We start from the raw sequence: 27,531 nt of genomic DNA, 5'->3' as shown, positions 1-27,531 counted from the left end.
TTGGTAAAGAGGATTTGATTCGAGCTTCTATATACATGTATATGAATCAAATAATGACCAATGACTACTCTAACTTAGCCCAACGAGCTCCAAAGCAAGAACTGCACTTTAGTTATCATCTTCTCACTCTGGAAGCCTGTGGAGTACTGGAAAGAATTTTTGATTGATTCCCTAAACACTTTCTGTACCGAAAATACTGTTGCACTCCAACACTCCCAAGCAGCATGAGAACCTTTGTGGTGTGAATTCTTATCAACTCCCAACCCTTTTCAAATAAGTTGACACGTACTTTGTCTCTTTGAACAAGCATCTTCAGTTGAAAATTCATCCATTACTCTGGAAGTCTTTGCATTATTGAGAGACTTTTGGGTTACACCCAACCACTTCTGGATTAGCTGAAAGCTTGCGTTATTACATAACAGTCCTCGATGATTAGCGGCAACTCCTACCCTTTCCTCTGCTGCAAAACCATCAGCCTGTAATAAAGAATAAAAAACTACATATATCATGAATTGATCTATTGGATGCAACCAACCACCATATTATTCTCAAATAAGCTAAGTTGAGACCTCTAGTCAAGGGAATGTAAGATGATATAATCAACTTGACTATTACAGGAATTTTGTCAGTATTAGGAAAGTAAAATGACAACAAATATTTGATTACATAAACTGCAACTTATGATCAATTAACTATACTTCAGAGCACAAATACAGAATATATCCATTATCAAAATTACAGTAGAGAACCGGCTAGCACATTAATCAAGAATGGTGACTTTGGCTTCTAGAACAAACCTACACAACTTAAATTTTCCTGGAAGTAATACTTTCCACAACTTTCCCCGGTACCTTTAAGTTCGTAGTGCTCTGTAATGGTAAGAGTTAAAATACTAGATAATCTTCCCAAGTAGTGAATTTCACTTAGTATTCAAAAAGTTGACATAAAAAAAGTTCTCTTGCACCCTTCCCCTCCGAAAAATGCTCTTATTTCTTTCCTTTTACGCATCTGAGCTGGGCTATACTTGCTATCATAAAGGTCATTCTGCAGAGTTTAACCCAATGGACCTAAAAGATCATCACCAAGACTTCTCTTTGATAACATAAAAAAAATACAAAGAAACAGATAATGAATAAGAGACAGGATATAGCACCTTAGCTGACTCAGCAGGAACAGTCCCATCTCCATCCACATAAGAATACTGAGGCTGAAAAGAGAGACAATGACAATAAGAACTAAGACAATCTTATGAGACGATCACATAAATATCATTTGGTCACTAAGAAGTCATACGAGAAAGATGCTCCACCCTCAGGGTGCTTGCAGCATTTGGTAGCTACTTATATATGGCTCACCAGACAATCAATTGAACATCCAATACTTTTTTAGCACACTAATAACTTGTCATAACTCATAACCCACACTATGTCTGTTGTGAGCTTATAGTTCAGACATCACAGGGTCAAGGATCCAATACTCGTTCTATAATTCCTCATGTAGGTCAATGTAGCCTAATTCTTGCATAGACCAAATTCAGTCTACTTACCAATGAGTGGCATATTTCGGACAAGTCATCTATAGGAGAGGTTTCTGAACCATAGCTGCATCAAAGAGAAAATGTGTCACAATTACTCATTGGGTAAAAAATGTAGAGGTTACAATTCTTTTGTGGAAATGATATATACTTTGAAATTTTGACAGCATATTTCGGTTTTAACTTTTGTCGGAACAGAATGGCATGTGAATTGAGCCACATGTATGCTGTACCCCTCATAGAGTGGATTAGCTACGTACCAAACATCAAAAGGCGTGTCCAATGATGTTCCATAGATGTTATAGAAGCTGACACCACTTGGAAGTCGAGCTTTGTTGAGAACTTCACGTGTCACAGAAGCCCAGTTATGTATACTGAAATTGAATGGTAGAGCTACTGACTTTCCACCATAATTCAACTGCACGTGGAATGATGCTAAAGGCAGGTTAGACCACAGAATGTACTGAGAAGTATTAAACATAGTATCTTAGCAAATTCAGTAGGTCATACCAAACCCCCAAAAAATGAAGAGAGAGGCATAACTAATATCACTGCCACTGAGAAACAAAATTTGTTTACTTATTCGACTCAGCCAAGCCTATTTCAGCATTCAACTCTATTTAGATCCATATTTTAAGGTTTGGCTATGTATTTTTTAGGATGTTGACTGCCTACCTGATGCACTCATCATCCTCCTTTCGGGCATGGGACCAGCAGTACAAAAATTAACTGGTGGAGACTGATCGAATATGTAACATAAGATCAAGTACAGCAATGAATATGCCACATTATACATCAATTTATGTACCAATAGATGTCTCACATACGTAAATGGCACATCTATCTAGGTGTCCAGAGGTCTTTAGCAGTTAGCACACTGATCTCCAAAAGTCTATATGGGATAGTCGAGTAATTCTGCAGCCTGGATTTGGTTAGAAGAAACAAAACAAGATGAACCCCCAAGGCCTCAAACCAGTGTAAAACCCTTGCAAGTACTTCCTAGCTTTCCTAGGAGTTTGTATGTAAGTATAGCTTACATATCATTGTATACAGCGATAAATTTATCAAGTAATCATCATTACAAGAAAGCTTCTCTATACAGGTCAGCTATTTTGAGCCACATGGAGGGCTGAAGCCTGAAGTAGCCAATCCAACCATAGGATGGTTCAGGGATCCCAAGATTGGCAGCAAGTCTAATCTGCTGACCCAACTGAATTGTATTCCCACCATGTATTGGACTCTTCCCCTTAAATTTTCATCCACCAAACCATTTTTTCAGAAAGAAAAGGAAAAAAAAACAAAAAAACTTTCAAGAATTTCAGAAGCTTTATTTTGTGAAAAGGGTGTAACCAGTGCACGAGGCTCCCGCCACTGCAGGATCTGGGGAGGGTCATAATGTATGCAGCCTTACCCCTGCTTTTACAGAGACCCAAACTCGAACCCGTGACCACTTGGTCACAATGGAGCAACCTTACCGTTGCACCAAGGCCCCCCCTCTCAGAAGCTTTATTTTGTACGGATTCTATTTTCTGAAACTCAAATATGTGGGTATATGACCAGAAAATTTTGAGCACCAGCACCAATTAAGGAAGGCTTGTGAACAGGTGCCTAGCGCACTTGGTAGTTTATGGTGCGTAAAAGCCCATTCCTGCCAGGTTGTCTTGGGTTCAAGCCCCCTGGTTCACACCCAAGACCTCCTGGTCCACACCTTCCCTCCCCCTTACAATAGAATAGGGAAAAAAACAAAAAAGAGAGCTTTGTGCATATTCAGATGTGGCAGCTCTTCTAGATGTGCCAAGTGTCCTCATCAATTGTGATGATGCAGAATGATCATATCTGATGGATCTGATTGACTGACCTATGGGTAGTGGGCCCACTGATGAGATAGGATGGAAAAATTCAAATCTGATTGTTCAGATAACTCAGATCTCATCTTCAATCTAACGGCAGATATGGTCAAATATGAATCTAGATCTGACTGTAAGAATTTAAGATGGAAATTACAAGATCTTACAACTAACTTCCAGAATTAAGATCAGAAAATAAAATATCAAATATTTGAAATAGATGAGATGAAATGGATGAGAGGGGAAAGAAGATCAATAAGTGTTGTGGAGGAGATAATAGAAGAAAGCAACCTAAGATTTAGGATCATGTAGCAATTGATGGGAGGGAAAAAAGAAAGGAAGATAAGCAATAATAAGAAAAAACGTGGTCGATAGGAGTGAGAGAGGGAAAATAGGAAGCATTGTTAAGTGGAGAGAGAAAATAATCAAATCATGAGTGGGAAAAGATAAAATATCTCCTAAAAAAATAGATCTGAAATTGAAAATTCAATAGAAGAAAGAGAAGAAGAGAAAGCTATCAATTTATAAGTTATAAGGGAAAAATAAAAGGAGAAAAGAAGGGGAAAATCTTCCTATCGTAAGGATGAGAAAGAAAGCTAGCATGAGGAGGAAAGAGAAAGCTCTTCAGCCAATATGGCAACAACCAAATCAATTCATTCCATTAATCAACTTTATCGCAAGGTGGGTTACAATGCTTATTTATAGAAAACAAAGAAATCTTCTAGATCAGCTCAACTACTAATAAAATATTATATCTATACTTTTCTAAACTAACTCATAGACTAACTTAAAACCCACTACTACTTTCCTCACCAACATGGAGTAGGGAAGGTAGATCGACCCACTGGCCGGGAAGGCATTCCAATATTGATCCAACAAACGGAAGGGAAAATTAAAGGTTACCTATAAGCCCACAAGCCCAAGCTCTCCATGGAGTCTTAGCCAGCAGGTTCTCACCACCACGGAAACAACCCATTCCCTTCTTCGTTGGCCACCAACTATGACCTCACACACTTGAACTCCCAAGAGCTCCAATGGGATTCTCTCTTTTTCTTGGAGAAGATAAGGGAGAGAGTCGGTTGTTATAAGAAATTTTTTGTACGAGAGAACTTCTTGTTTAGAGTGGGAGAGAATGTAGTTCCTTTTAAAACCTATATCCCATATCTCTCTTGTAGTATTAGGAATCCTATTGGTTGCTTAACATAACCAACAACCAACCACATCCTAAAATCAAGGCTTTATGGAACCTTATGTTAGATTGACCGATACACCAAAAGCTTCATAGCTGATGGGACGCATTAAATCAAGCCCTTTAACCTATCTCACACTAGGCTGGCCAAATCTAGCGCCCATACACTAGAGTGAGCCCCACTAGGCACATAATAGACCACCACGCTTCCACAATCGTCGTCCTCTGCAGCTCTCACTCTAGGTAGCTTTCACTCTGGCGGTAGGTAACCCTTTCCAAGCGACTTCACTCTGCTGCCTGGCGGCAGGTAGCCCTATCAGCCTTTCTTGACAGCTTTCACTCTACTCTAGGCAGCCCTTTCCGTGACTCGAACCCGTGACGTGGTGCCCAACTCTGATACCAAATGTTAGGTACTTCACCGATACGCCAAAAGCTCCAAAGCTAATAAAGCTCCAGAGTTGATGGAACGCATTAAATCAAGCCCTTTAACCTATATCTCATACTAGGCTAGACACTAGAGTGGGCCCCACTGGGCACATAATAGACCACCACGCTTCTATAGTCATCGTCCTCCGTGGCTCTCACTCTAGGTAGCTTTCACTCTGGCAGAAAGTAACCCTTTCCAAGCGACTCCACTCTGCTACCTGGCGGTAGGTAGCCCTTTCTTGACAGCTTTCACTCTACTCTAGGCAGCCCATTCCATGTTGCCCAGTTCTGATACCAAATGTTAGGTACTTCACCAAAAAAGCTCCAGAGTTGATGGAACGCGTTAAATAAAGCCCTTTAACCTATATCTCATACTAGGCTGGCCCAATCTAGCGCCCATACGCTAGAGTGGGCCCCACTAGGCACATAACATCTTATCCCATAATGGCTTGATTTTAGGTGTATTTGAATTTTTAAAATTCAAACACAAGTAATAAACTTCCTAACGTTTAGTATGAGAACACATCTCATACGAAAGATTTCAACTAAAGGGATATCATCCCAAGGACCATGGCCAACCGAATAGGTGCTACCATAATAGAAGAATCCAAATGGGGAAGAGGTAGGATCCCATCGGGATTCCACCCAGCATGTGACATTTCAAGTGTACATCACATTCGGACCGTGGTAATTACCAAAATGTACACAGCCAAGTAGGTGTAACTAGTTATTCCCAATTTACGTAGTTAATAACGCAACAGTCCCCCACTAAACAAACACGGTACACTATAGGACATTCTCTCTCCTCGATATTCACCCACTAGGGGCAGTAAATTCCATGATGGACGTCTCTTTCGAATACATCCAAACACTATGAATCTAGTGCACCGATATATAGTCAGGGAGACATCAACCGTTGGTGCACCACAACACAGTGTGTGATCACATTGATAAGGATCCGGATTTATGTCCAATCTATTACATACATTCTCTCTCCTCGATATTCACCCACTAGGGGCAGTGGATTCCATGATGGGCGTCTCTTTCGAATACATCCAAACACTATGAATCCAGTGCACCGATATAAAGTCAAGGAGACATCAATCGTTGGTGCTCCGCAACACACAGTGTGTGACCACATTGATAAGGACTCCTCAGGATAAGGGATAAGGGACCAATCATACACAACTTACAAGAATTTCATTTCAATTAACCAACAATAACTCACATGAGAAATTCTCAAATGATCCGGTTCAATGTACACACAATATGTAAACTCGCACTGGTGCCCTGGAATCACCATTCCTAGGTACACACAATGTGATGACCATATAAACAGGGTATCCAATCCTGTCCCTAGACGTGAACAGTTTTAGATTAAAAGACTTACAAACCACCTGGGCTCAATAATAAATCACATTAATTAATTAATTAAATAAAACAATTCAATTTCAATAATTGGGTTTGATGGACACACTTCCAACACATGGGACCCACCAAAATAAAATAATAATTTCATGTACCCCCTAAAACTCCCACTTTTGGGCCTTATATTTCAGCCCAACCCAAACCAAAACTAAAATCTGGCCCAAACATAGTTGTCAAGGCATCGCCTAGGCATCCAGGCGGTTTTGTTGGGGCCTAGGCGACTGCCGCCTTATTGTAAGGTACCTTGCACTGGGTTTTATTGGTATCAAACCCGGTATTTGCCCTTATTTATGCCAAATATCATTTGAATCCAATAAAAATAATTAAAAAATCAGATTCCAAAAGGATAAAAAGTCAACCCCCTAGTTCAAGAACAAAAATTGGATTTTCGGTGGTAGGTGAAATTTTCAATTTTCAAATGCTGAGGTTTTTCTCAAATCTAAAAATTCTATAAATCTTAATATGGTAAAATTGCTAAAAACCAAAAGTACGGTAAAATATTCATTTGTTTTGATAACTAAAAAAATATTTTCATTCAGAGCGATTTTGACAGCATTTGTGCATACCAAATAAGGTTTGAACAGAACATAATTTTTAATATAAATCAAATTTAAGCAATTTTGGATTTGTTGGAAACTTCGTTTTGTGCTCTAACTAATACAAAAACTCTCATGTAATAATAAAGTCATTTGACTAGTCTAACTTCTTAGAAAACAAGAACATCTCTCTAAACCAAGAGCAATTTAAATACTAATAGATAAGATTGTATTTTCTAAAAACAGTATAAACCAAATGTATGTTTTGATTGTTTCAAACTTCCTATAGCTTGCTTCTTCAGCTCTGCTGTCTTCTAGTTCTATGCTGATTTTTTATGACTTGATGTGGCTTAATATTGATTTTGATGACTTGATGTGGCATAATGTTGATTTTTTATGAATTGAGGAGATTTAAAGTTGATATTTGATGACTTGAGGAGGCTTAATGTTGATTTTTATGATATAAGGTATATCTTGTAGCACACTAAAATATTGCAGCACACTAAATAATGTTAGAAAAGGATGAAATAAAAAATAGCACTTGAGGGCGCCTTGGTCGCCTAGGTGGGCGTCTTGTCGACTAGACACTTAAACACCCCTCCACCGCCTTGGGTCTCCTTGGCCCCTTGATAACTATGGGCCCAAATTTAAACTGGGCCAGCATTATGTGATACCAAAATAATGTCACATATGACATGACCCAGAATGCCAAACTAATTGTATCTAGAAATATTTTGGCACCAACAAACATGCTAGGCAAATTTCAATTTAAAATTAGTTTCAATACTGACTGTGGAAATGATAACAAATAAACCCAAACTAAAACCAAAGCCACTGACTAGAAGAACAAGAAGCAAATTTAATTATTAAGGGGGAAAATCAACACCTTTGCAGTGAGAATTTAGTATGCTGTTGCTGCTATTGAAGCTTGAAGGTTGTACCTCATTATTCCTCAATGCTTCTTCAAACAAAGAAGTACAGTCATTGGGGCCGTAAGATTCCAATTTGACCGAAGAATCTTCCTTGTCTTCAGATTGCTTTCTCCAAACCTGAATTAGAGGTTGCTGTTTCCACTTGAAATTTGGATTCGCCAACATCTCATAGATAGATGGGCATTCAACTAGCTGTACAACAGAAAAGATAATACTATTTTAATACAAATATCTCCAGAAATAACCTAACATGAAATGCCATCTATTGATTGTTCAAAATGTATAAGAAATGAGTGGCACAAAAAATACCAAGATGCAATGTGAAATTTATTCAAGAGACAGCATGCTGTCTAAGAATCATGTACATAATTACAAAGAAGAATTAAATTTGTTGATCACAGAAACCCAAAACTGAGATGGGAGTGAGGCAAAGTGCATGCCATCTCTCTCGTTTCCCCTTTATTTAGGGGACTGCTTAAAGGTCATGCTCACAATACAAAAAACCATAGGTCATGTTTTAGTATGAAAACCCATTTGATGGACAAGTGAAACAGTACAAACATTACACTCGGTGGCTTCAGACATGATGTGAGGAAGCTAGGATACATGAGCTTTAGAAACAATTGCACTACAAGTCAAAAAGGATTTATTGAACTAAATATGGGAGTTCAAATAGGTGGGGCAGCCTCTGAGCTTGTTTTGCTCAAAAGGTGGTGAGACCTCAGGGTTTGAAACCCTAAATTTGGGTTGCTATGGGCCCACCCAAGCAAGAGAAAATCAAATAAGATGATCAGTGGCAGTTCCATAATTTCAAAGTTCAATTCAAAGCTCTTTTGAAAGGCGAAGAGGGCTTCGGTCATATGGGTAATTAGGTATTTAGGTTTGAAAGAAAAGGGCTGAGTAAGTTAAGAGAGGTTCTAGCACAAGTATTCACGCCGGAACAAGCCCAAAATCTTAGTCTAATGGGTTAACTAAGTAGTTTGACGGGTTATATGGGTCATGGGTTGGAAATTTTTATGTTTTCTATTGTAATGGGCCTATTTGAAAAGCCCATATAGGAGGGAAAGTGGTACATACGAATTTCACTATTTAGTTGTATCTAGTCCTCTAATGTTGTGAAGTACTGGGGATGTCAATAGATTAGTTCCACTGTTAATTGTGAAAGACCTTGAAAATTTAAAGTAAAAAATATCTTGAATAGAGACCCAATGTAAGTCCTTGAAAATGTACTGGCCATTAAGTCTAAGAGAAAGTCCCACTGAGAGTTTGTAACCCTCCCAGCCTCTCTATAAAAAGAATTATCTGGAAGCATCTGAAATCAAAATTAGAATAAATTTGGCTTTTTTCATTATTATGTGAGAAACAAACTGCAGGGAGATGCTGTTCCGGGTGAGAAGCTAGGGTGGTTTGTGAGATTCTAGCCTAGGTTTGGGGTGAGACTCTTCAAGTAATATCTTTTATGTTCCTTACTTCTTCCTTTGTAATTAAATTTCTTAATTTTAGTTGTGTTCTCACCTCCCTACAATCCTGTCTATTGAGGACTCTGATTTTGTTGCAAGGACTGAACTAGGATCCTATTATTTTAGTATCAAAACTATGGATAAACCCAGTTCAAAGAATTCTGACTAAACAAATATTCTCAACCAGAGTACTGACATGATCAGGCAGTTTATCAGACCTCATTACTGCTATCGAGTACAGGTTTGAAGCCAAATATGGGCACTTTGCTAAGTTCTGCCCTCAACGCCCAAAGAATGCTATCATGACAGCCGTTGACGCCAATCCAAAGATGGAGTAATATGATGGACTTCCTCCTGAGGAGGTTTGAGGAACAGCCTGCTGATGATGAGGACGGCATGGTGATCCATAGCACTCATGTTTTATATTTGGTTTCATTAACAAAGATTATTGACGACGACAGTGATTGAGGAATCTAAGGCCTCTACTACTACAATGGAAGATGAAACGGAAGGTGAAGAAGCTGACAATACCACTACGGGAGATCACTTGGGTACATCCTTTACTCTTGATGATGATTGCGACATTGCACACATCAAGTTCGTCATTACACCCAAATACTTTGAAGAGAAAGCTCCAAGGGTTGAAGACTTTATTCCTAACGTCTCTACATTACCAGAGTTCAATTTGGGACCAGTCAATGCTGGCTACTCACATGTTACCCCGTCATTACTACAAAATTCATGGACGAGTTTTTTCAAGCCGGTGAGAGCTTATGTAGACCAATACAGGTTCCGGCACAAGTATTCACACCGGAATAAGCCCAAATCCTAGTCTAATGGAATAAATAAGTAGCCTAATGGGTTATATGGGCCATAGGTTGGAAATTTTTATGTTTTCTATTGTAATGGGGCTGTTTGAAAAGCCTATATATGAGGGATAAGTGTGGTCTACACGAATCTAACTAGTTAGCTGTATCTAGTCTTCTAAAGTTGTGAAGTCTTGGGGATGTCAACAGATTAGTTCCATTGCTAGTTGTCAAAGACCTTGAAAATGTAAAGTCAATAAATATCTTCAAAAGAGTCCCAATGTAAGTCCATGAAAAAGTACAGGCCATTAAGTCTAAGAGAAAGTCCAATGAGATTCTGGAACCCTCCTAGCCTCTCTATAAACAGAGTTGCCTGGGAGCATTTGAAATCAAAATTTGAATGAATTTGGTTTTTTCTATTATTCTCTGAGAGAGAGACTGCAGTGAGATGCATTCCTGGTGAGAAGCTAGGGTGGATTGTGAGGTTCTAGCCTAGGCTTGGGGTGAGACTCTTCAAGTCACATCTGCTTATCGTTCTTACTTCTTCCTTTGCAATTAAAATTTCTCAATTTTGGTTGTGTTCTCACCTCGCTACAATGCTCTCTATTGAGGATTATGATATCGTTGCAAAGACTGAACCAAGATCCCATTAAGGGAAAATCTGGAATTTAAGGCAGAGTTGGGATAAAATGGAAACAAGCTTAAATAACAGGGGCATGAATGTAATTTATTGAGGTCAGGCCCTTAGGTGTAAATAGCAAAGGAATTTTTCTTCTTCCTCTTGATATGAAGAGGAAGGCAGAGAACAGATTTGCTTGCCACATGAAAGAACTCACGCCTGCAGAGGTCCGACCACCCTGAAACCTTAAGGTAAGATTCTGTAATCGCAACTCTATTAGGAACAATCATCAATAGGTTGATGAATATGGTAAATAAACAATAAAACATTTCTGCAACTGACCCCAGCGGTACTAGTGAAACCTGACCTGGTTGCTGGTTTTGTTCAAGCAGCAGGGAAGGTGTATGGGTCCAAGAGTCTAGGGTTTTTGTTGCCCCTATGCATAGACTCAAACCCCAAATACCAGGTCCAACCTTGAAGGAGTAACTGAGTTCCAACACTTCGTTCCTCACCCACAGTTCGCCACTCGACAGAAAATAGGGAGTAACAGAATTGGGAAGAGGGAATAAAGGAAGGGAGGACCAAGAGAGATTTCAGATTGGAAGAATGAGAAAAAAGAGGGGAAATCAGCAGCACATAAGAATAAGAGAGAAGGAAGGTTTCGTACCTTAGGGAAGGAAAAGAGAGAGAGGGGGGGAAGGAACACTCCACAAACAATCTCAATATCTCACTCCATTCTTCAATTCTACCATTGCGCAATGGTTGCTTACATATATAAAAGAAAACAAACTCCTATAAATAGCAACTAATATCAAACTAGGAAATTAACTTAACAAGGGAACCACTCAAGTAAGGAAACTTCCAAATAACTCCTACGTGATTAACCCACCAAAACAAAATAAAGATTGCTTCTATGTAATCTACCAGCCCCCTGACCAAAAAACCAGGTTGGGCCCATACGTCTTGGCTTGGGTCTCCAAAGTGGGTTGTTCCGGTCCAACCATGCTAATGCAACTGCATCAAAAGGCATTATGGAGTAAACATAGATTTTTTTTTTTTTTATAATGTAATTTTGGGACAAAGGAATCTATCGGTAATAATTAGAACTTTCCAACAAGGAACCTATATGAAGAGGCTCTAACAACAGGATATCGGTGGACGGTTTCCTCTAACCTAAACAACTCCTCAAATGCTTTATTCCCCCCCCCCCCTCTTTCTGAATAGAAATTTCTCAAATGCATATTTTTACTAGGTTTACTAATTGCTTCTCTGAAAAAATCTCTAATCTTGAAAAAAAAAAGAGTCACTAGGTTATGTTCCCAGTGAATGTATTTTGACCTTGTTTGGCTGCTCTTGAAAGAGTAAATCATAAAATAGACAAGCTCCCAACTCAAATTCTTGTAATGTGATTGAGAGTAAACTGCAGAACTTCGATAATCAATCCAAGGTTCACCATTGGTCTTGCAAAAGAAGCAATGAAAGGAACAATGTGATTCAAACAATGAGAATGGGGGCACATATTCATACTTTGAAAGATTGGAGAGATGAGTGAAGATCTCACGATTATCTTATATGTGTCATTACATCTTAATTGATCATTTCTTATGATGCCTGATGTTCAAACTTGCCCCAAAAATAAAAGCTATTCCAAATCAAGAATTTACCAGCTGATGCATTGTCCATCTGGATACAAAGAAGTAGCTTTCAAGGCCATAGACAAACTGCAGTCCTGTCAAAAGAGAATCATTGATGCATCCTGGTGCACCTGTCACACATAGATAATATAGAAGAGTTAATAAAGCAGTCTTGTCTCAAAATTCTTGTCCCCTAAAGTGTACATATGTTATTCTTGCCAACAACTAACTAGAACCATATAAGAAACTCGACGTCCAAGTGATTGATATATTATTTCACATCCAGAGAAGTATTTACCTCATATTATAAGCTAACTTAAGCATTATTTTCAATTACAATGACTCTCTGACTCTCTCTCTCTCTCTCTCTCTCTGATGCAGGACAAACCCAGTTCGATCCGTCGAGCCACGGGTTGGGCCCCGAACCAGACCCGGACCCATTTTAAATTAGGCAATTATTTAACTGGGCCAATTTCTGTTGCACTTTTTGGTTCAGTTTTCAGTTCTTATGTAATTTGGTCCAGGCCCTTTGGGACCAGTTCTTAAGTTGTTTAAGTCATAGTCCAGGCCCAGGCCCAGGCCCACTTGGGACCAGCTCTTTAAGTTAAAAGCTGATTAGTCTTTATGCTTTTTTGACACTTCCCCCTAGTCTGTTGGACTTTGTGCCCCCATCAACTTTATGCTTTTTTGGCACTTCCCCCTAGGCTGTTGTACTTTGTGCCCTATCAACAGCCTAGTTAGTCTTTTTTTTTATTGTTTTGTTTCTCTATTTTAAGCTGTACTAGGCCATTTGGCCAGAGGATGTTAAATGACGAATGAAAAAAGAATGGATTAAGTTTCTGATTTGTGTGCGTGTGCAACCCCTCCCCTCTTCTTCTCCTTCTCCTACATGATGTCTTCTTCCCCCCTGCTATTCTGAAATTTTGATTTCTTTCTAATCCCCCCCTTCTTCTATTTCTTCTTACGGTTTATTCTCTGCCACCCTACAATACTGATTTCTCTCTCTCTCTTGTGTAACCCGATAAGGGTATTTTTGGTTTTTCTCTTTGTTTATTCCCTGTAACTAGCATAGTCAGCTGCACAGGGACATATCTGTAATTCTGCCCTATTATTGAAAGCTATAAATGAAAGGGGCTGAGTGAACAAGTAATTCACTCGAGCCATTCTCCTATTTTCTGGTTTGCTAACATGGTATTAGAGCAAAAACCTAAAACCCTATTCTGATCTAAGTGCCAAAACCCCCTTCCTTCCTTCCTTCGTTTTCTCTTCTCCCCTGCTTCCTTCGATCTTCTTTCTCCTCCTCTTCTTCTTGGTTTTTTCCCTTCACCTTAGGGCAGCACTAATGAGGTGATCTTACGATCTAGTTGCTGCCCTTAAACCCACCTCATCTTCTCCATGACATAAACCCTATTTCTGCCCCATAGTTGCTGCCCTTCTTTTTGCGATATTGAAGCTCCCCAAGTTTGAAGATCAAGCCTTGAAACCTTTTGTAGGTTGATCTTCCCCTGATTGGGGCTTCCTCTACAACCCTAACCAGCAACTGTCGACCTTTCTCATTCCTCCTTTGAAGACCCTAACCTCAAATCGATCTTATTTTCAGGATTTTCTAAAACCTTGACAACAATCGATTCCTTTTGGGTTAGGGCTGCTGGGCTGCTTCTTGTTGTTGCTGCTTCTTTCGGAGGTGTTTACTACCATCAAGAGGATCCCTCGACCTCAGTTTCAGCCACAGCTTCTGCAACTTTTTTGGAGATTCCAGTTTTTCTTTTCTTGAGATCGATTTTCCCTCATATCGATCTCATGGTTGTTGGTTCTTCTTGGCTGACTGCATCGGGTCCTTTCTTGTTCCCTTCATTGTTTGGCTGCACCAATGACAGGTTCAGACTCCTCTTCTGCAACCTCTGGGCTTGATGGACAGTCCTGGACAGAATTTCTTCCCCTCGCTGCTCTTGTCAAACTGGATGGCACAAATTACCTCAAGTGATCTCGAACTACCTACATGACCATTGCTGATCATGGCCTTACTGGCCATATCTTTGGGACTAACCCCATGCCAGCTGAAACTAGTTCTCCGCAAGAAAAGTGGATGTCTCATGATGCTATGCTGATGTCTTATTTGATCCACTCTATGCAACCAGATCTGTCCGACAATTTTTTACTTCTGGAAACAGCCCATCAAATCTGGAGTGCCGCCAAGGAGACTTATGAACGCATTGGGAACGATGCTCAGGTGTATGAGATTCGCAAGAAGGCCCATGACACCACTAAGAAGGAGCTGTCCGTATTTGCGTACTATGCTGCCCTCAAAAGCTTGTGGCAGCAATTGGATCATTACTCCGACTATCAGCCCTCTACACTTACTGATATTGCTGTCTATCGTAAAACGTCGACAAAATCCGTGTATACGACTTCTTGGCAGGTCTGAATGTGGAGTATGACCCTATTCGAGTGCAAGTACTGAGCCGCTCTCCCTCCTCTACACTAGAGCAGTCATTTGCTTTGGTTCATACAGAGGAGACTCACCGGGCTGATATGTTGCATACTCCTACTGTTGATCGGTCTGCCCTACAGACTACTTCTAGCCCCACTTCTATTCCCATTACTGATGGTGGTAATGCTGCCTCCAAAGAACCTGTCAAGTGTGAACACTGCAACAAACTTTATCACACCAAGGCTCAATGTTGGAAGTTACATGGGAAGCCTGCTGATTTTTAGGCCAACGGGGCCGTGTGAAGTCCAAACCCAAGGCAAATCTTATGGAATCTTCTGTTGTTGCTGCCCCTTCTACTAGCATTGGGCTTACTCGGGATGAACTCATGGCTTTTTGTCGCATACTACAGGCCTCTTCCGCTGCACCTACCATGACATCTACACTTGCTACCCCTTCTAGTTCTCACTTTGCCTCAGGTATTCCAATCGGTAGTCATTGTGCATCGATTGTCTCTGTTCCTTGGATTATAGACTCTAGTGCCACTTACCACATGACTGGTTCTTCCCATGTGTTTCACTAGTATTTTCCCTCTTCTGGCAAAGATAGTGTTCGAGTAGCTAATGATTCTCTTTCTTCTATTAATGGAAAGGGTTCCATTCGTTGCTCTTCTACCCTTACATTAAATTCTGTTTTGCATGTTCCTTCCTTTTCTACCAATCTTCTTTCCATTAGTAGTCTAACTAAATATTTGAACTACAAAGTAACTTTCTTTCCCTCTCATTGTGTCATACAAGATCTGGTGAAAGGCCACACGATTGGGGGTAGTAAGGTACATGGTGATCTCTACATACTCGACACGGGTTAGACTTGTCCACCGTCAGCTTCATCCCCAGCTCATCAGTTACATTCAGCCACTTCTTCGGATCTCCATTTATGGCATTGTTGGCTTGATCACCCTCCTCTTTGAACTTTAGCCTTTTTGTTTCCTCAGTCAGTTAAAAATTGTAAAAAGGATGAGTTTTTATGTGAGGCATGTGTTTTGGCTAAACAGACTCATTCCACTTACTCTCCATTAAATAAAAGAAGTACTTCCCCCTTTGCTTTAGTTCATACTGATGTGTGGGGCCCTGCCTGTTGTGTTTCTATTTCTGGCCATAGATGGTTTGTTTCCCTTATTGACTGCTTTACTAGGACTACTTGGGTGTATATGATGCAACACAAGAGTGAGGTTTTTCAATATTTTCAGCTATTTCATCGTATGATTCAGACCCAATTCAATGCCACATTAAAATTCTGCGGAGTGATAATGGCAGGGAATACATGGAAGGTCAGTTCCAAAACTATTTGGCTGAAAATAGCATCCTTCATCATACCAACTGCGTAGACACTCCGGCCCAGAATGGAGTGGCTGAAAGAAAAAATCGGCACCTTCTGGAAGTGGCTCGGGCAATTATGTTTGCACAGCAGGTTCCTTCTCCATATTGCAGTGATGTTATCCTCACTGCTGCCTACCTCATTAACCGCATGCCTACCACTGTCCTTGATGGTCATGCCCCTGTTGACCTTCTCCAGGGTTCTTCCTCTTTTGTGGTCCCCCCAAAACTTTTTTGTTGTGTTTGCTATGCTCGCAATTATCATCTTCATGGCAAGCTCAATCCTCGGAGCATTTGGTGTATTTTCTTGGGCTACTCCACCACCCAGAAAGGATACAAATGTTATCATCCAGCCACTCGGCGTACATTTGTTACCATGGATATTATCTTCCATGAATCCCTGGCGTATTATTCTCAGCCACCTCTTCAGGGGGAGCATGAACTAGGGTTCGAAGATTTGTTTGCTCTTCTACCGCTACTATTCAGGGGGAGCCTTCTTCTCTAAAACCTCCAACCTCAGTATCCAACATGATTCCTATTCAGGGGGAGCATAGACCTATAATTCAAATTCCTATTGATCAAGCCTATACCCTTCAGAATTATACACCCTTAGTTCGCCATAGCTATTCGCAACTTGGGGTATCGACATTATAGGAAAAGTCACCCCCAAAGCTTCTAATATACCCGAAAGAACAAAAAGCAAGTTAAGACTACCACTACTGTACCACTTCTCCAATCGTCAGAACTTGATCCAGATCCAGACTCTGCTACACCACCTAGTAAGGATCCTTCTCTTGATTTACCTATTGCTGCCCGTAAAGGCATTAGGTCTTCCACCCGACATCCCATCTCCAATTTTGTTTCCCATGATGCTTTGTCTCCTTCCTATCGTACATTTGTGTCCTCCCCTTCTTCTGTTTCTATTCCTCAAAATAACAGGAGGCAATTGCAGATCCAAAGTAGAAAGCAGCCATGATGGAAGAGATGACGGCCTTATCCAAAAATGAGACGTAGGAGCTGGTGGTTCTTCCTTCGGGCAAGAAACCAATTGGTTGTAAATGGGTATTTATTGTCAAGCAGAAGCCAGACGAAACAGTGGACAGATATAAGGCCAAACTTGTGGCCAAAGGCTTTACTCAGACCTATGGGATTGACTATCAAGAGACGTTTGCCCCAATTGCAAAGCTAAACACTGTTCAGGTTTTGCTGCCATATGATGTCAATCTAGGCTGGGATTTGAAGCAATTGGGTGTGAAAAATGCTTTCCTTCATGGAGAGCTGGAAGAGGAGGTTTATATGGAGGTTCCTCCAATTCTTGTCACAAGACTCATGGGAAGGTTTGCAGGCTGAAGCGGGTATTATATGGGCTGAAGCAATATCCTAAGGCTTGGTTTGGTAGGTTTCATAAAGCAATGATCTCTGTAGGATACAAATAGAGCAATGCCGATCACACCTTATTCATCAAGCGAAAAGGGGATAAGGTCACTCTTTTTATAGTCTATGTCAATGACATAGCTGTGACTGGTAATGATTCAGCTGAAGTTTCCCACCTGAAGACCTTCTTGGGACGAAAATTTGAAATAAAAGACCTAGGACAGCTCAAGTACTTCCTTGGGATTAAAGTTGCCTGTTCTCCCAAAGGCATTTTTCTCTCCCAAAGGAAATATGTTCTAGACCTACTCTCAGAGATTGGTTTGTTAGGATGTCATCCATGTGACACTCCTTTGGAAGCTACTACTCGTCTGCAAGAGAAGGATGGTGATCCAGTTGATAAGGAGCGATATCAACGGTTGGAGAGAAAATTAATTTATCTCTCCCACACTAGACCGGACATTGCATTTGCAGTAAGCTTGGTCAGTCAGTTCATGCATGATCCCCACTCCACTCATATGGCTGTTGTTCTTCGTATTCTCCACTACTTGAAGTCAGCTCCAGGAAAAGGGATTCTCCTATCTCCGCATGATCATCTTCGCATTGAGGCTTACACAGATGCTAACTAGGGTGGTAACCCTGACAGGAAATCCACTTTAGGTTATTGTACCTTTGTAGAAGGTAACCTTGTCATGTGGCGAAGTAAAAAACAAAATGTTGTGACAAGGTCCAATGCTGAAGCCGAATTCTGTGCTAAGGCCCAAGGCATATGTGAGTTATTGTGGCTTCAGAGTTTACTCCGGGATATTAGTGGTTTTGTTCATCGTCCAATGATGATGTACTGTGACAACAAAGCAGCAATCAGTATTGCCCACAATCTAGTGCAACATAATCATACCAAGCATGTGGAGATTGACAGACGCTTCATCAAGGAGAAGTTAGAAAGTGGGCAGACTTGTATACCTTTTGTGAAGTCAGATGATCAACTTGTTGATGTCTTCACCAAAGGGCTAAGTGGAAAGTTATTTCATCCTAGTTTAGTCAAGTTGGGCATGTGTGATATCTATACCCCAACTTGAGAAGGAGTGTTGAGTTGTGTAACCCGATAAGGGTAATTTTGGTTTTTCTCTTTGTTTGTTCTCTGTAACTAGCATAGTCGGCTGTACAGGGACATATTTGTAATTCTGCCCTATTATTAAAAGCTATAAATGAAAGGGGCTGAGTGAACAAGTAATTCATGTAATTCTGCCCTATTATTGAAAGCTATAAATGAAAGAGGCTGAGTGAACAAGTAATTCACTCAAGCCATTCTCCTATTTTCTGTTTTGCAAGGGGGTGTTCAGTGGTTAAGGACATGCAAATGCAGCATGACATTATATTTTAGCAAATCTTTCTAGCATAATGTGCGTTGCACCCTTCAGAGTGCCAATAATACCAGTTTGAGAACATTTTATAAACCAACTTTCATAGTTGTCAAGGCAGCAAGGCTATCCAAGGCGGTGGAGGGGTGCCTAAGCGCTTAGGTGCCCAAGTGTTATTTTTTTATTTCCCCTCTTTTCTAACATTATTTAGTATCCTACAATACATACCTTATATCATAAAAAATCAACATTAAGCCACATCAAGTCATCAAAAATCAACATTAAGTCACATCAAGTCATCAAAAATCAACATTAAGCCACATCAAGTCATCAAAAATCAATATTAAGCTACATCAAGTCATCAAAAATCAACATAGAACAAGAATACAACAGAACTGTACAAGCAAGCTATTGGAAGTTTAAAACAATCAAAACATACATTTGGTTTATATTGTTCTTGGAATTGGTCATTGTCTTGGTATACCTAGTCTCACAGTTGGTTTATACTGTTCTTAGAAAATATGATCTTATCTATAAGTAATTAAACTGCTCTCAATTTAGAGAAATGTTCTTGTTTCTCTAAGAAGATTGACTGGTCAAATGATTTTACTTTTACATGGAGACTTTTTGTATTAGGTAGAACACAACCCAGCTTTCCAACAAATCCAAGATTGTTTAAATCTGATTTATATTAAAGGAGTTATGTTTCAGTCAAACCTTATTTGGTGTGCACAAATGCTGTCAAAATCGGTCTGAATGAAAATATTTTTTTAGATATCAAAACAAATGATGTTTTACCACTCTTTTGGTTTTTAGCAATATATTATCATATTAAGATTTATGGAATTTTTAGATTTGAGAAAAACCCCAACATTAGAAAGTTGAAAATTTCACCTACCGTCGAAAATCCAGTTTTTGTTCTTGAACTGGGGGTTGACTTTTTATCCTTTTAGAATTTGATTTTTTTTTTTTTAACTATTTTTATTGGATTCAAATAGGGGGTATTTGCTTATTTATGAATATTATCTTAAGTAAATAAAATAACAAATATAAAACCTGGTTCGACGCCACTAAGGTGTTCGATACCACTTAGGCAACAACCGCCTTTAACCAGAAAATCTGCCTGGACGCCTAGGCGACGCCTTAACAACTATGCCTTCTTTCTCACATATGTTGCATACTTACATGAATACCCTTAGAATAATATTCTAGATTTCGTGTATAAAAAAATAATGTTCTAGTATTCAGTTTCTTATATTTTCTTTATGAGTAAATTACTCCCCCCCCTCCCCTCGATTATGCCCGAATGACAAGCCCCACCCCTGCATATTGAGTAATAGCTCTCCCCTCACCTGAAATCAAAAGATTCTATCAACTGTACCCATTTTGGCTGACGGTGTTAAAAATGCAAATTAAAAGACAACAATACCCTCATCTCCTATACCTTTGGCTTCAAGGGATAAACCAATGAACCCTGACTGGGTTGTCATATCGTCTCCAGCGGAAAAGAGGACTTGAAACTTCCGGCAAACCAAATCAGAGAGGAGCTTAGAAGATTAAATTTGTTTTTCCTTTTTTTAAAAACGAAGTTGGCAACAATGATGGGGTTCTGGGAAGCAACGGGTCTGAGGTCCAAGAGAAGCCTTCATCGTTTGCCAAGACCTTGACACAATCAGATGCCAACAATGGTGGAGGTTGAAGAACACCATACACAATCTTCAAATTGTTAATGAAAGAGAAATGAAGAGAACCCAAATAAAGTATGATGGAAACAACTGGGCAGAAACAAAACAAAAGCCTGAAGGAATTTCAATAGAAAGTTGTGAACAACCCATGGATGAGGATGGAGAAAAAAAAGAGAAGAGAAGAAAATTCAACCCATCAAAAAGGTAAAAAACAGAAGAAGGAAATACCTTAGATGGTAACTCAAGGAAACAGAAAAATCAGAAGAAAGAAAGAAAACACAGATAAGAAAAGTTGAAACAAATGGAAATGCAAGCAGAGAAGCACAGAAACAGGCCCAGATGAGACGAAACCGTGAAATTCTCTCAAGCCCCAACTACTCTGTTATGGCTGACAAAGTAACTAAACCCAGAATTCAAGAAACAAGAAAAAAGTTGATGGAGATTTTATTTACAGTGTTCGTATTTTTCTTTTCATCATCTGCTTTGATTTTTTATTTTGTTCTTTCTTTTATCCTTTTTACCCTACATGAACAGGTCTGAGGCGGTTTGCGAGATTCACCCAGTGGACCCCCCTTCTCCTGCTGCTACTGCTCATCTCATCTTTGATTTTGCATTTTTAATTCCTTTTACAATCCAACAACCTAAGTGCAAATTCGTGTTTCGTTCGATAAGAAGTAGAGACTCTAGAGCTCTAATGGACTGAAGCCTGAGAGAATCCTTAGCCCATGCCTGGTTGCCGCTTGGGTTTACCGGCGAGTAACACCGGGATTGAGGTCTCTAGTGATCTTGAGGCCACCGGCCCTCTGCTTGAACCGCCGCAAGAGGCAGCAGTCTGGTTTCATAACCCTACAAGGGATTCTCCATTGATTCATGGTTGCCGTCCACTTTCACGGGCATCTGTCGCCAACATCGCAGTCGCAGTAGCATGGCAATCCTTCGCCAGTAACATCCAGACCGCCAGCCCTCTGGTTTGGCCGCCGCTAAAGGCGGCAATGGGGTTTTGAAACCCTAAAATGGGTTTAGGGTTTCAAGTAAAATAAATTCACATACATAAGGGCATTTTGAGGTTTAATTGGATATATTAAGGGTGATGTCATCACTTAACAGCGTTTTTTCACAGAATGGGTACGGTTGATAGAATCTTTTGATTTCAGAGGAGAGGAGAGCTATTACCCAATATGCAGGGGTAGGGCTTGTCATTCGGACATAATCCAGGGGAGGGGGGAGTAATTTACTCTTTCTTTATTATACCACTAACATAGCATAGAAATGATAGTGGTATTATATATATTTTTTTCCTAGTTGTGTTTGTTTGTGTGTAGTCAATACATATGGAACCTTATCATTCAATTTTCAATACAATAAATACTTTATTTCTCACACATCCAAAAACGCCAGACTACTTTTGATTGATCAAGAAAAGAAGAATTGTCTGGAAAATCTCTGCTCTTTCTGAGAATTTGTCACAAACAGAGCACGGATTCTCTCTAGGCTTCCATATACAACTTCGGTTAAACAGAAATTTCCACTGTGTACAGTTTAAATTCAATAAATTATTCTCACAAAAGCATGCCAGGACCATGTTCTGGGGTACCATGTTTCAAAAAGCTGAATGAAAAGGAAATACCTTGAAACGGACATCCAATGCAAATCCACTTGTTGACATACTTCTCAAAAACCTGCAAATTCAAGAATTATATTATACATCTAGCCTCTCATGGAACATATAAACTTTCTTTCTAAATACATATCCTAAAAAACTCGTGCAAATGACTCAACTGGTCACAAAGTGTTTTTTGGGGGTAGGGGGTTGGGTGAGGGAAGTAAATGCTCACGTCATTATGAAGTGACAGGAAACATGACACAAGCAATCCACCCATCGAATGTGAAATGATATTCACTTTTCTCCCCCCAGAAGCCTTGTAGATTGCAGCCAGTTTTTCTTTTAGACCATCCATTGCTTTGTCAATTCTGTCAACGTGATAACCAGTCTGAAGCTCAGATTATTGACCAGTTTTCTTACAAGAAATAATTATAATAGGGCATCAGTCACAACACTTAGTTAGCATTTAATTGAAGGATGTTATTACCTGAATATCAGTAATCAATTATTACCACCAAAAGCTAAACAGTTAATGATTGACTACCTATTGCTTTGACGGAAGTCATAACCATGTCCAAACAACGTGCTTCCCTTCTTGTACCCGCATCCAATAAGCATATCAATCATATCATGAAACTGATATACATCTGAAATGTGAAAACCTTTTGCCCACTGGAACATCAAGAAAAGAACAAATCAGAGAAACCAAAAATAACAAAAAGAAAAGCAGTAAAAAGTGAAAACACAAGAGAACCAGTAGGTTCAGAGAGATGAAATAGTTGGAATCTTTCACATAACCTTAACATTTTATTCATTATCTACAAGTGAAAAAAAAAAGTATTAATAACTGGTGGATGGTAAAAGCAGAGTTTGGACCACTGCAAGGAGAGAGATACAGAGAACTGGGAAATAGAGCAGTTTAACCTTTGATATAAAGCCTAGGAAACTCAATCTTCGACACAACTTCAAGTGGAATCATATAGTCTTGGGAAAAGGAAATACTGTCTAAAACAAGTTAGGTTCTGTTGGTGGGTAGACAAATATGTTTTGAATCTTTCAACAGTGGAAAATTGAAGATGATTAAGGTTTAGGGTAATAGGCTAGCAGGAACATTAATGCACAATTGGCAGAAATAAGGGTTTTGAAGGAAATGGAAGAAGATGTCCTTTATAAGGAGATAGAGAACAATGTGAATTAACTAGTTAATGCTTAACCTTTTATGGGTGCATCTTGTTGTCACCAAAGTGGTGAATTGAAAAGTTGAAATATTCTTTTGATTGTCCCTTGTTTTATTCCCAAAAGTTATTTAACTCAAGTAAAAAATAGGGTTTTCAAAATAATTTGAAAGCAACTTAATCATTAGTCATTCTCAAGAACAGTAATTGTCTTGCACATTTTTTGAATATATTTGCGAAATGACATGATTTTACTCTCATTGAAAGGAAAAATGTGTTATACTAAAAGGGTAAAAAAGTAAGGTTACAACTTCATTTTCAACAACTTGGGTTTCAACAAGATTTTCCCATCTTTTATACATAAAATTTCTTATTAACCTTAAAAGTTACTTAAGGACAGTATTAAAAGTAAAAGCAGAATTACTATGAAAAGTAATTTTTGTTCTAATCAAATACAAGATAACCAAAACTAGAATCATGTTATTTATTATAATGAATTTAAATCATAATTCTAAGACTAATAAACATAAAGTTACCGAAATAGTAAATTCCAGATATAGCAATATGAGACCAAAATTACAGTATTAACTACATATAACTAATGAAATATTTCCTGTGTTTTGATGTCTGAACAGAACCCAAAAGTAACCCATGATGACAAAATCCTTTGCTGGCTAAACTGCCCATCAATACTCCAAGAAACCTTCTCCATGCCAGTTTCCCAGACAAGCCCATGAGGTCCAATCACATATAGAAGTCAAGTAACTCCTCGTAACCCCAGAAAGATTGCATTAAGTGGTCCCAAAGAGTGTTTCATATAAAGTATCCAAGCAGTCAGCATATTCAACCAATGACTGTTCAATCAGATATAATGTACACTAGGTTCTTTATTATCTTCTATTTTTCTTAACTCCCTTCAGCTGCTGTTAGAATCCCCTACCCCCACCCTTTTCTTGGCTCAGTCTTTAAATTGAATGTAGTAGACACAAACGACAGCAACCATGAAACCATAGTAGTACTTGCAATCAGAGACAAGCAATCCGTAGAAACTATAATAGATGGAATATTTTCATTACATTGTTGTTTACTTAAGGATCAAGCTTACCCATGAAGAGTCTAAAATATCAATCGCATATAGTCCGTAGTCATCCTCGGGCACTACTATTTCACTCCCATCATCCAATAGCTCTGTATAACCTAGAAAACCACACGCCCTATAATCAAAATCTCAGAAATGTCCAAACAAGAAGAAACGAAAAATTCAGAGTAACCATTGGTTTCGAAGCAGTTGGAACGAGGCAATGACATCATCGAAAGGCCGAACAACGTCACTGCACCCCAATCCAACGGCTTGGATATCCGGTAGAAACATAATATAACAGTAATGGCACTACCTCATCAGTTAATAAACAAACTAATAAGCAAAACAAAGGTTGGAGCTTCAACAAGTTTAAGTTTTAGGAACCTGTTTTAGGATTATAGATGGACCAGAGCTTTCTCTTGAACTCCAAATCAGCTAACAGTATCCGAACCCAAACCCTAATCTCGTACCCAAACTTCTTGTTCTTCGAATTCAAAATGGTGCCACCGATACCGGCGATGAGAAGTACAGGATCAAGATCAGCTTCCCCGTCACCTGGTTCATACTTCCGGCACCGGAGGAACGGAAACAAGCAACAATCTCCGAGCATTTTGAGCTTAATAATTGTTTCGATTCAAGTTCGTTTTTTTGGCTCTGAAGAGTTGCAGAGATAATGAGGATTTAAATGGACAGAGAAGCAAATGCGGATAAGGAGGGACCTTATTTAATTTAATATGCAGAAGTTATGTACGAGATTGCTACGGTACGCTGGGATGCGCAGTGCACAATCGCGACTTTTGCATTCTCGCAATCTCACGTATTCTTGATTCTTCTCCAACTTCAGAAGTAATATTTGAGGCGAGATGAAGACGAAGAGGATGGAACGACACTGAAGACTGGCAGATGGGGAGAAAAATCCAAAAAAGGAATCTCTGACACCATACGTGGCATATACCTACAATGCTTCTTGGACAACTAAGTCCACCCTCCTGTCACCCCAGGTAGGATGGAATTTTGATCACGACACGTAAGGAGTGGTGGACATTATTTATGGGAAATTGTTCTCAATGTCAGGGCACAGGCTGCGCCCAGAAACATGAGGATGGGCAATATGATCATCCCACCCCTTGAACGGAGAACATCTGGTGGTGTGATGTGGCATGTACATGTGCCCAGAGTCCCTAGACACATTTGGGTGCAAAATAATCAACACACACTTCTCTTTTCAAGGGGGCGGGGTAATCATTTCGTGATCGATTGGGTTTGGGAGCAAGTACATGTCACAACACACAACTAGGTGGCATTTCTTTTTTTTGTATTTATTTTATTTATTTTTTGGAAATGAAACACTAATCGGTGCTTTGTGTGGGCGTATACCTGCATCTAAGGGTATCAAACGATTCGATTTTGGGTATTCGGTTCGGTTCCATGACTTGAGAGTGTGACCCAAAATCGAATCGAAAACCGAGTCGATTCTAGGACCACCAACCGAATCTGAACCTACTCGGTTCGGTTCGATTACGGTTCTAATTCAGTTTTCAAATCCGGTTCCAATTCGGGTCTAATTCGGTTTTGAGTTACGATTCTAATTCGATTGCACACTTGAAGAGTTGAAGTTGAAGAGTTAAAAAGGTAAATAGAGAAAACCTGCAAAGTGAAATATGAAAAGTCATTAGGTTAGATGGTTACCAAAAATACAAACAAAATTCATTGAGTTTTTTATTTTCCCCTATGGAAAGTGGCATATAAATTTCATTTCGTTGGATAGTTACCAAATAAATAATAAAAACATAGGAAAGTGAAATATTTAAAGTCATTTGGTTAGATATGGTTACCAAAAAATTTAAAAGATATATGGATTTGGATTAAGTGGTTTATTCGATTCGGTTTCGGTTCAATCCGACGAGTCTTGACATGAAATCGAAACCGAACCAAACCAAATTAGAATACCATATACCAGAACCGAAACCAAACTGAATTAATTCGGTTCGGCTCGATTTAAAGTTCAGTTTTCGATTTCGGTTTGATTTTGACACCCTTACCTGCACCCATACACAGTCCAATGTAAAAAGACTGCTACACCCTTGGAAAGGTGGAAAGATCTAGGGGTGCTTTTTTCACGCCGGACTGGGTCTGTCTTGGCGTAGTAACACACTCACACAACAAAAAACAAAAAAAAACTAGTTAGTGTTTTTTTATTTTTGGGTTTTTTACAATTACACCCCAAAAATTTTCATATCTACTATTACCCCCCCTCCAAAAACTTTCAAACAACTGTTACCCTCCCCTGTTGCATACTAATAACTAAGTGACCCCCACCGTTACAAACCTGTAACAAAGGGGGTTAGGAGTGATACTGTGTCGTTGTCACGAAATTTGTACGACAAAAATGCCCTTCATCCAAAGTGAAATTTTTTACACTTACCATTCCAAAAACTTTCATATCTACTATTACCCCCCCAAAAAAACTTTCAAATAACTGCTACCCTCCCCTGTTGCATACTAATGACTAAGTGACCCCCACCGTTACAGATCCGTAACAGAGGGGGTTAGTAGCGATACCGTACCATTGTCATGGAATTTGTAGGACGAAAATGCCCTTCGTCCAAAGTGAAATAAAATAATCTTTAAAGGGTTATACCTTCAATTCCTCTAACACAAGCAGCAATGGATTTCTCGCCAGCTAAGGAATTCCAATCCCTGGATGTGGAGAGTAATTCATCAATGGTGTCGAGGAAGGCTGAGGCATCGGCGGAAACAGACCAAATGGGCTGATTAGCTGAGACATACTGAGAGATCTGATGATCAAGAGATTTCAGAGTCTGTTCCAAGGTAGCATAACTTTGAGGATCGTCGCTGTTGATCTTCTCAGACAACTTCTCTCTGGAGAAGCGGCTGTCGAATGAGAAAAACAACTGAAGAATGTCATCAGCCACGGTCTCGGTCCGGCCAAGAGTCTTAGCAATGTGGCGAGCCACAACGATGAGTTTGTCTTCACCATTTTCAGCCATTAACGTCATATGATTCAATCCAAATTCTC

The 27,531-nt window shown here is 39.4% G+C and overlaps 1 protein-coding gene across 1 annotated transcript; it reads right to left on the bottom strand.

The window, feature by feature from the left end:
- Positions 1-25,197, bottom strand: LOC122660383 (phospholipase A(1) LCAT3-like). Its single transcript, XM_043855664.1, has 11 exons — positions 24,876-25,197; positions 24,516-24,607; positions 22,780-22,907; positions 22,468-22,603; positions 22,260-22,311; positions 12,442-12,542; positions 7,902-8,084; positions 1,795-1,952; positions 1,547-1,601; positions 1,154-1,207; positions 1-476 (listed from the first exon to the last, which is right to left on the bottom strand). Exons 1-11 carry the CDS (start codon positions 25,099-25,101, stop codon positions 270-272), a joined length of 1,392 nt encoding a protein of 463 aa, XP_043711599.1. The 5' UTR covers positions 25,102-25,197; the 3' UTR covers positions 1-269.
- Between the last annotated feature and the right edge of the window lie 2,334 nt (positions 25,198-27,531).

This window comes from Telopea speciosissima, chromosome 4, assembly GCF_018873765.1.
Source record: "Telopea speciosissima isolate NSW1024214 ecotype Mountain lineage chromosome 4, Tspe_v1, whole genome shotgun sequence".
NCBI classification, from domain to species: Eukaryota; Viridiplantae; Streptophyta; class Magnoliopsida; order Proteales; family Proteaceae; genus Telopea; species Telopea speciosissima.
The sequence above is the reverse complement of the archived record's forward strand: the minus strand, read 5'-3'. Positions and strand labels throughout refer to the sequence as shown.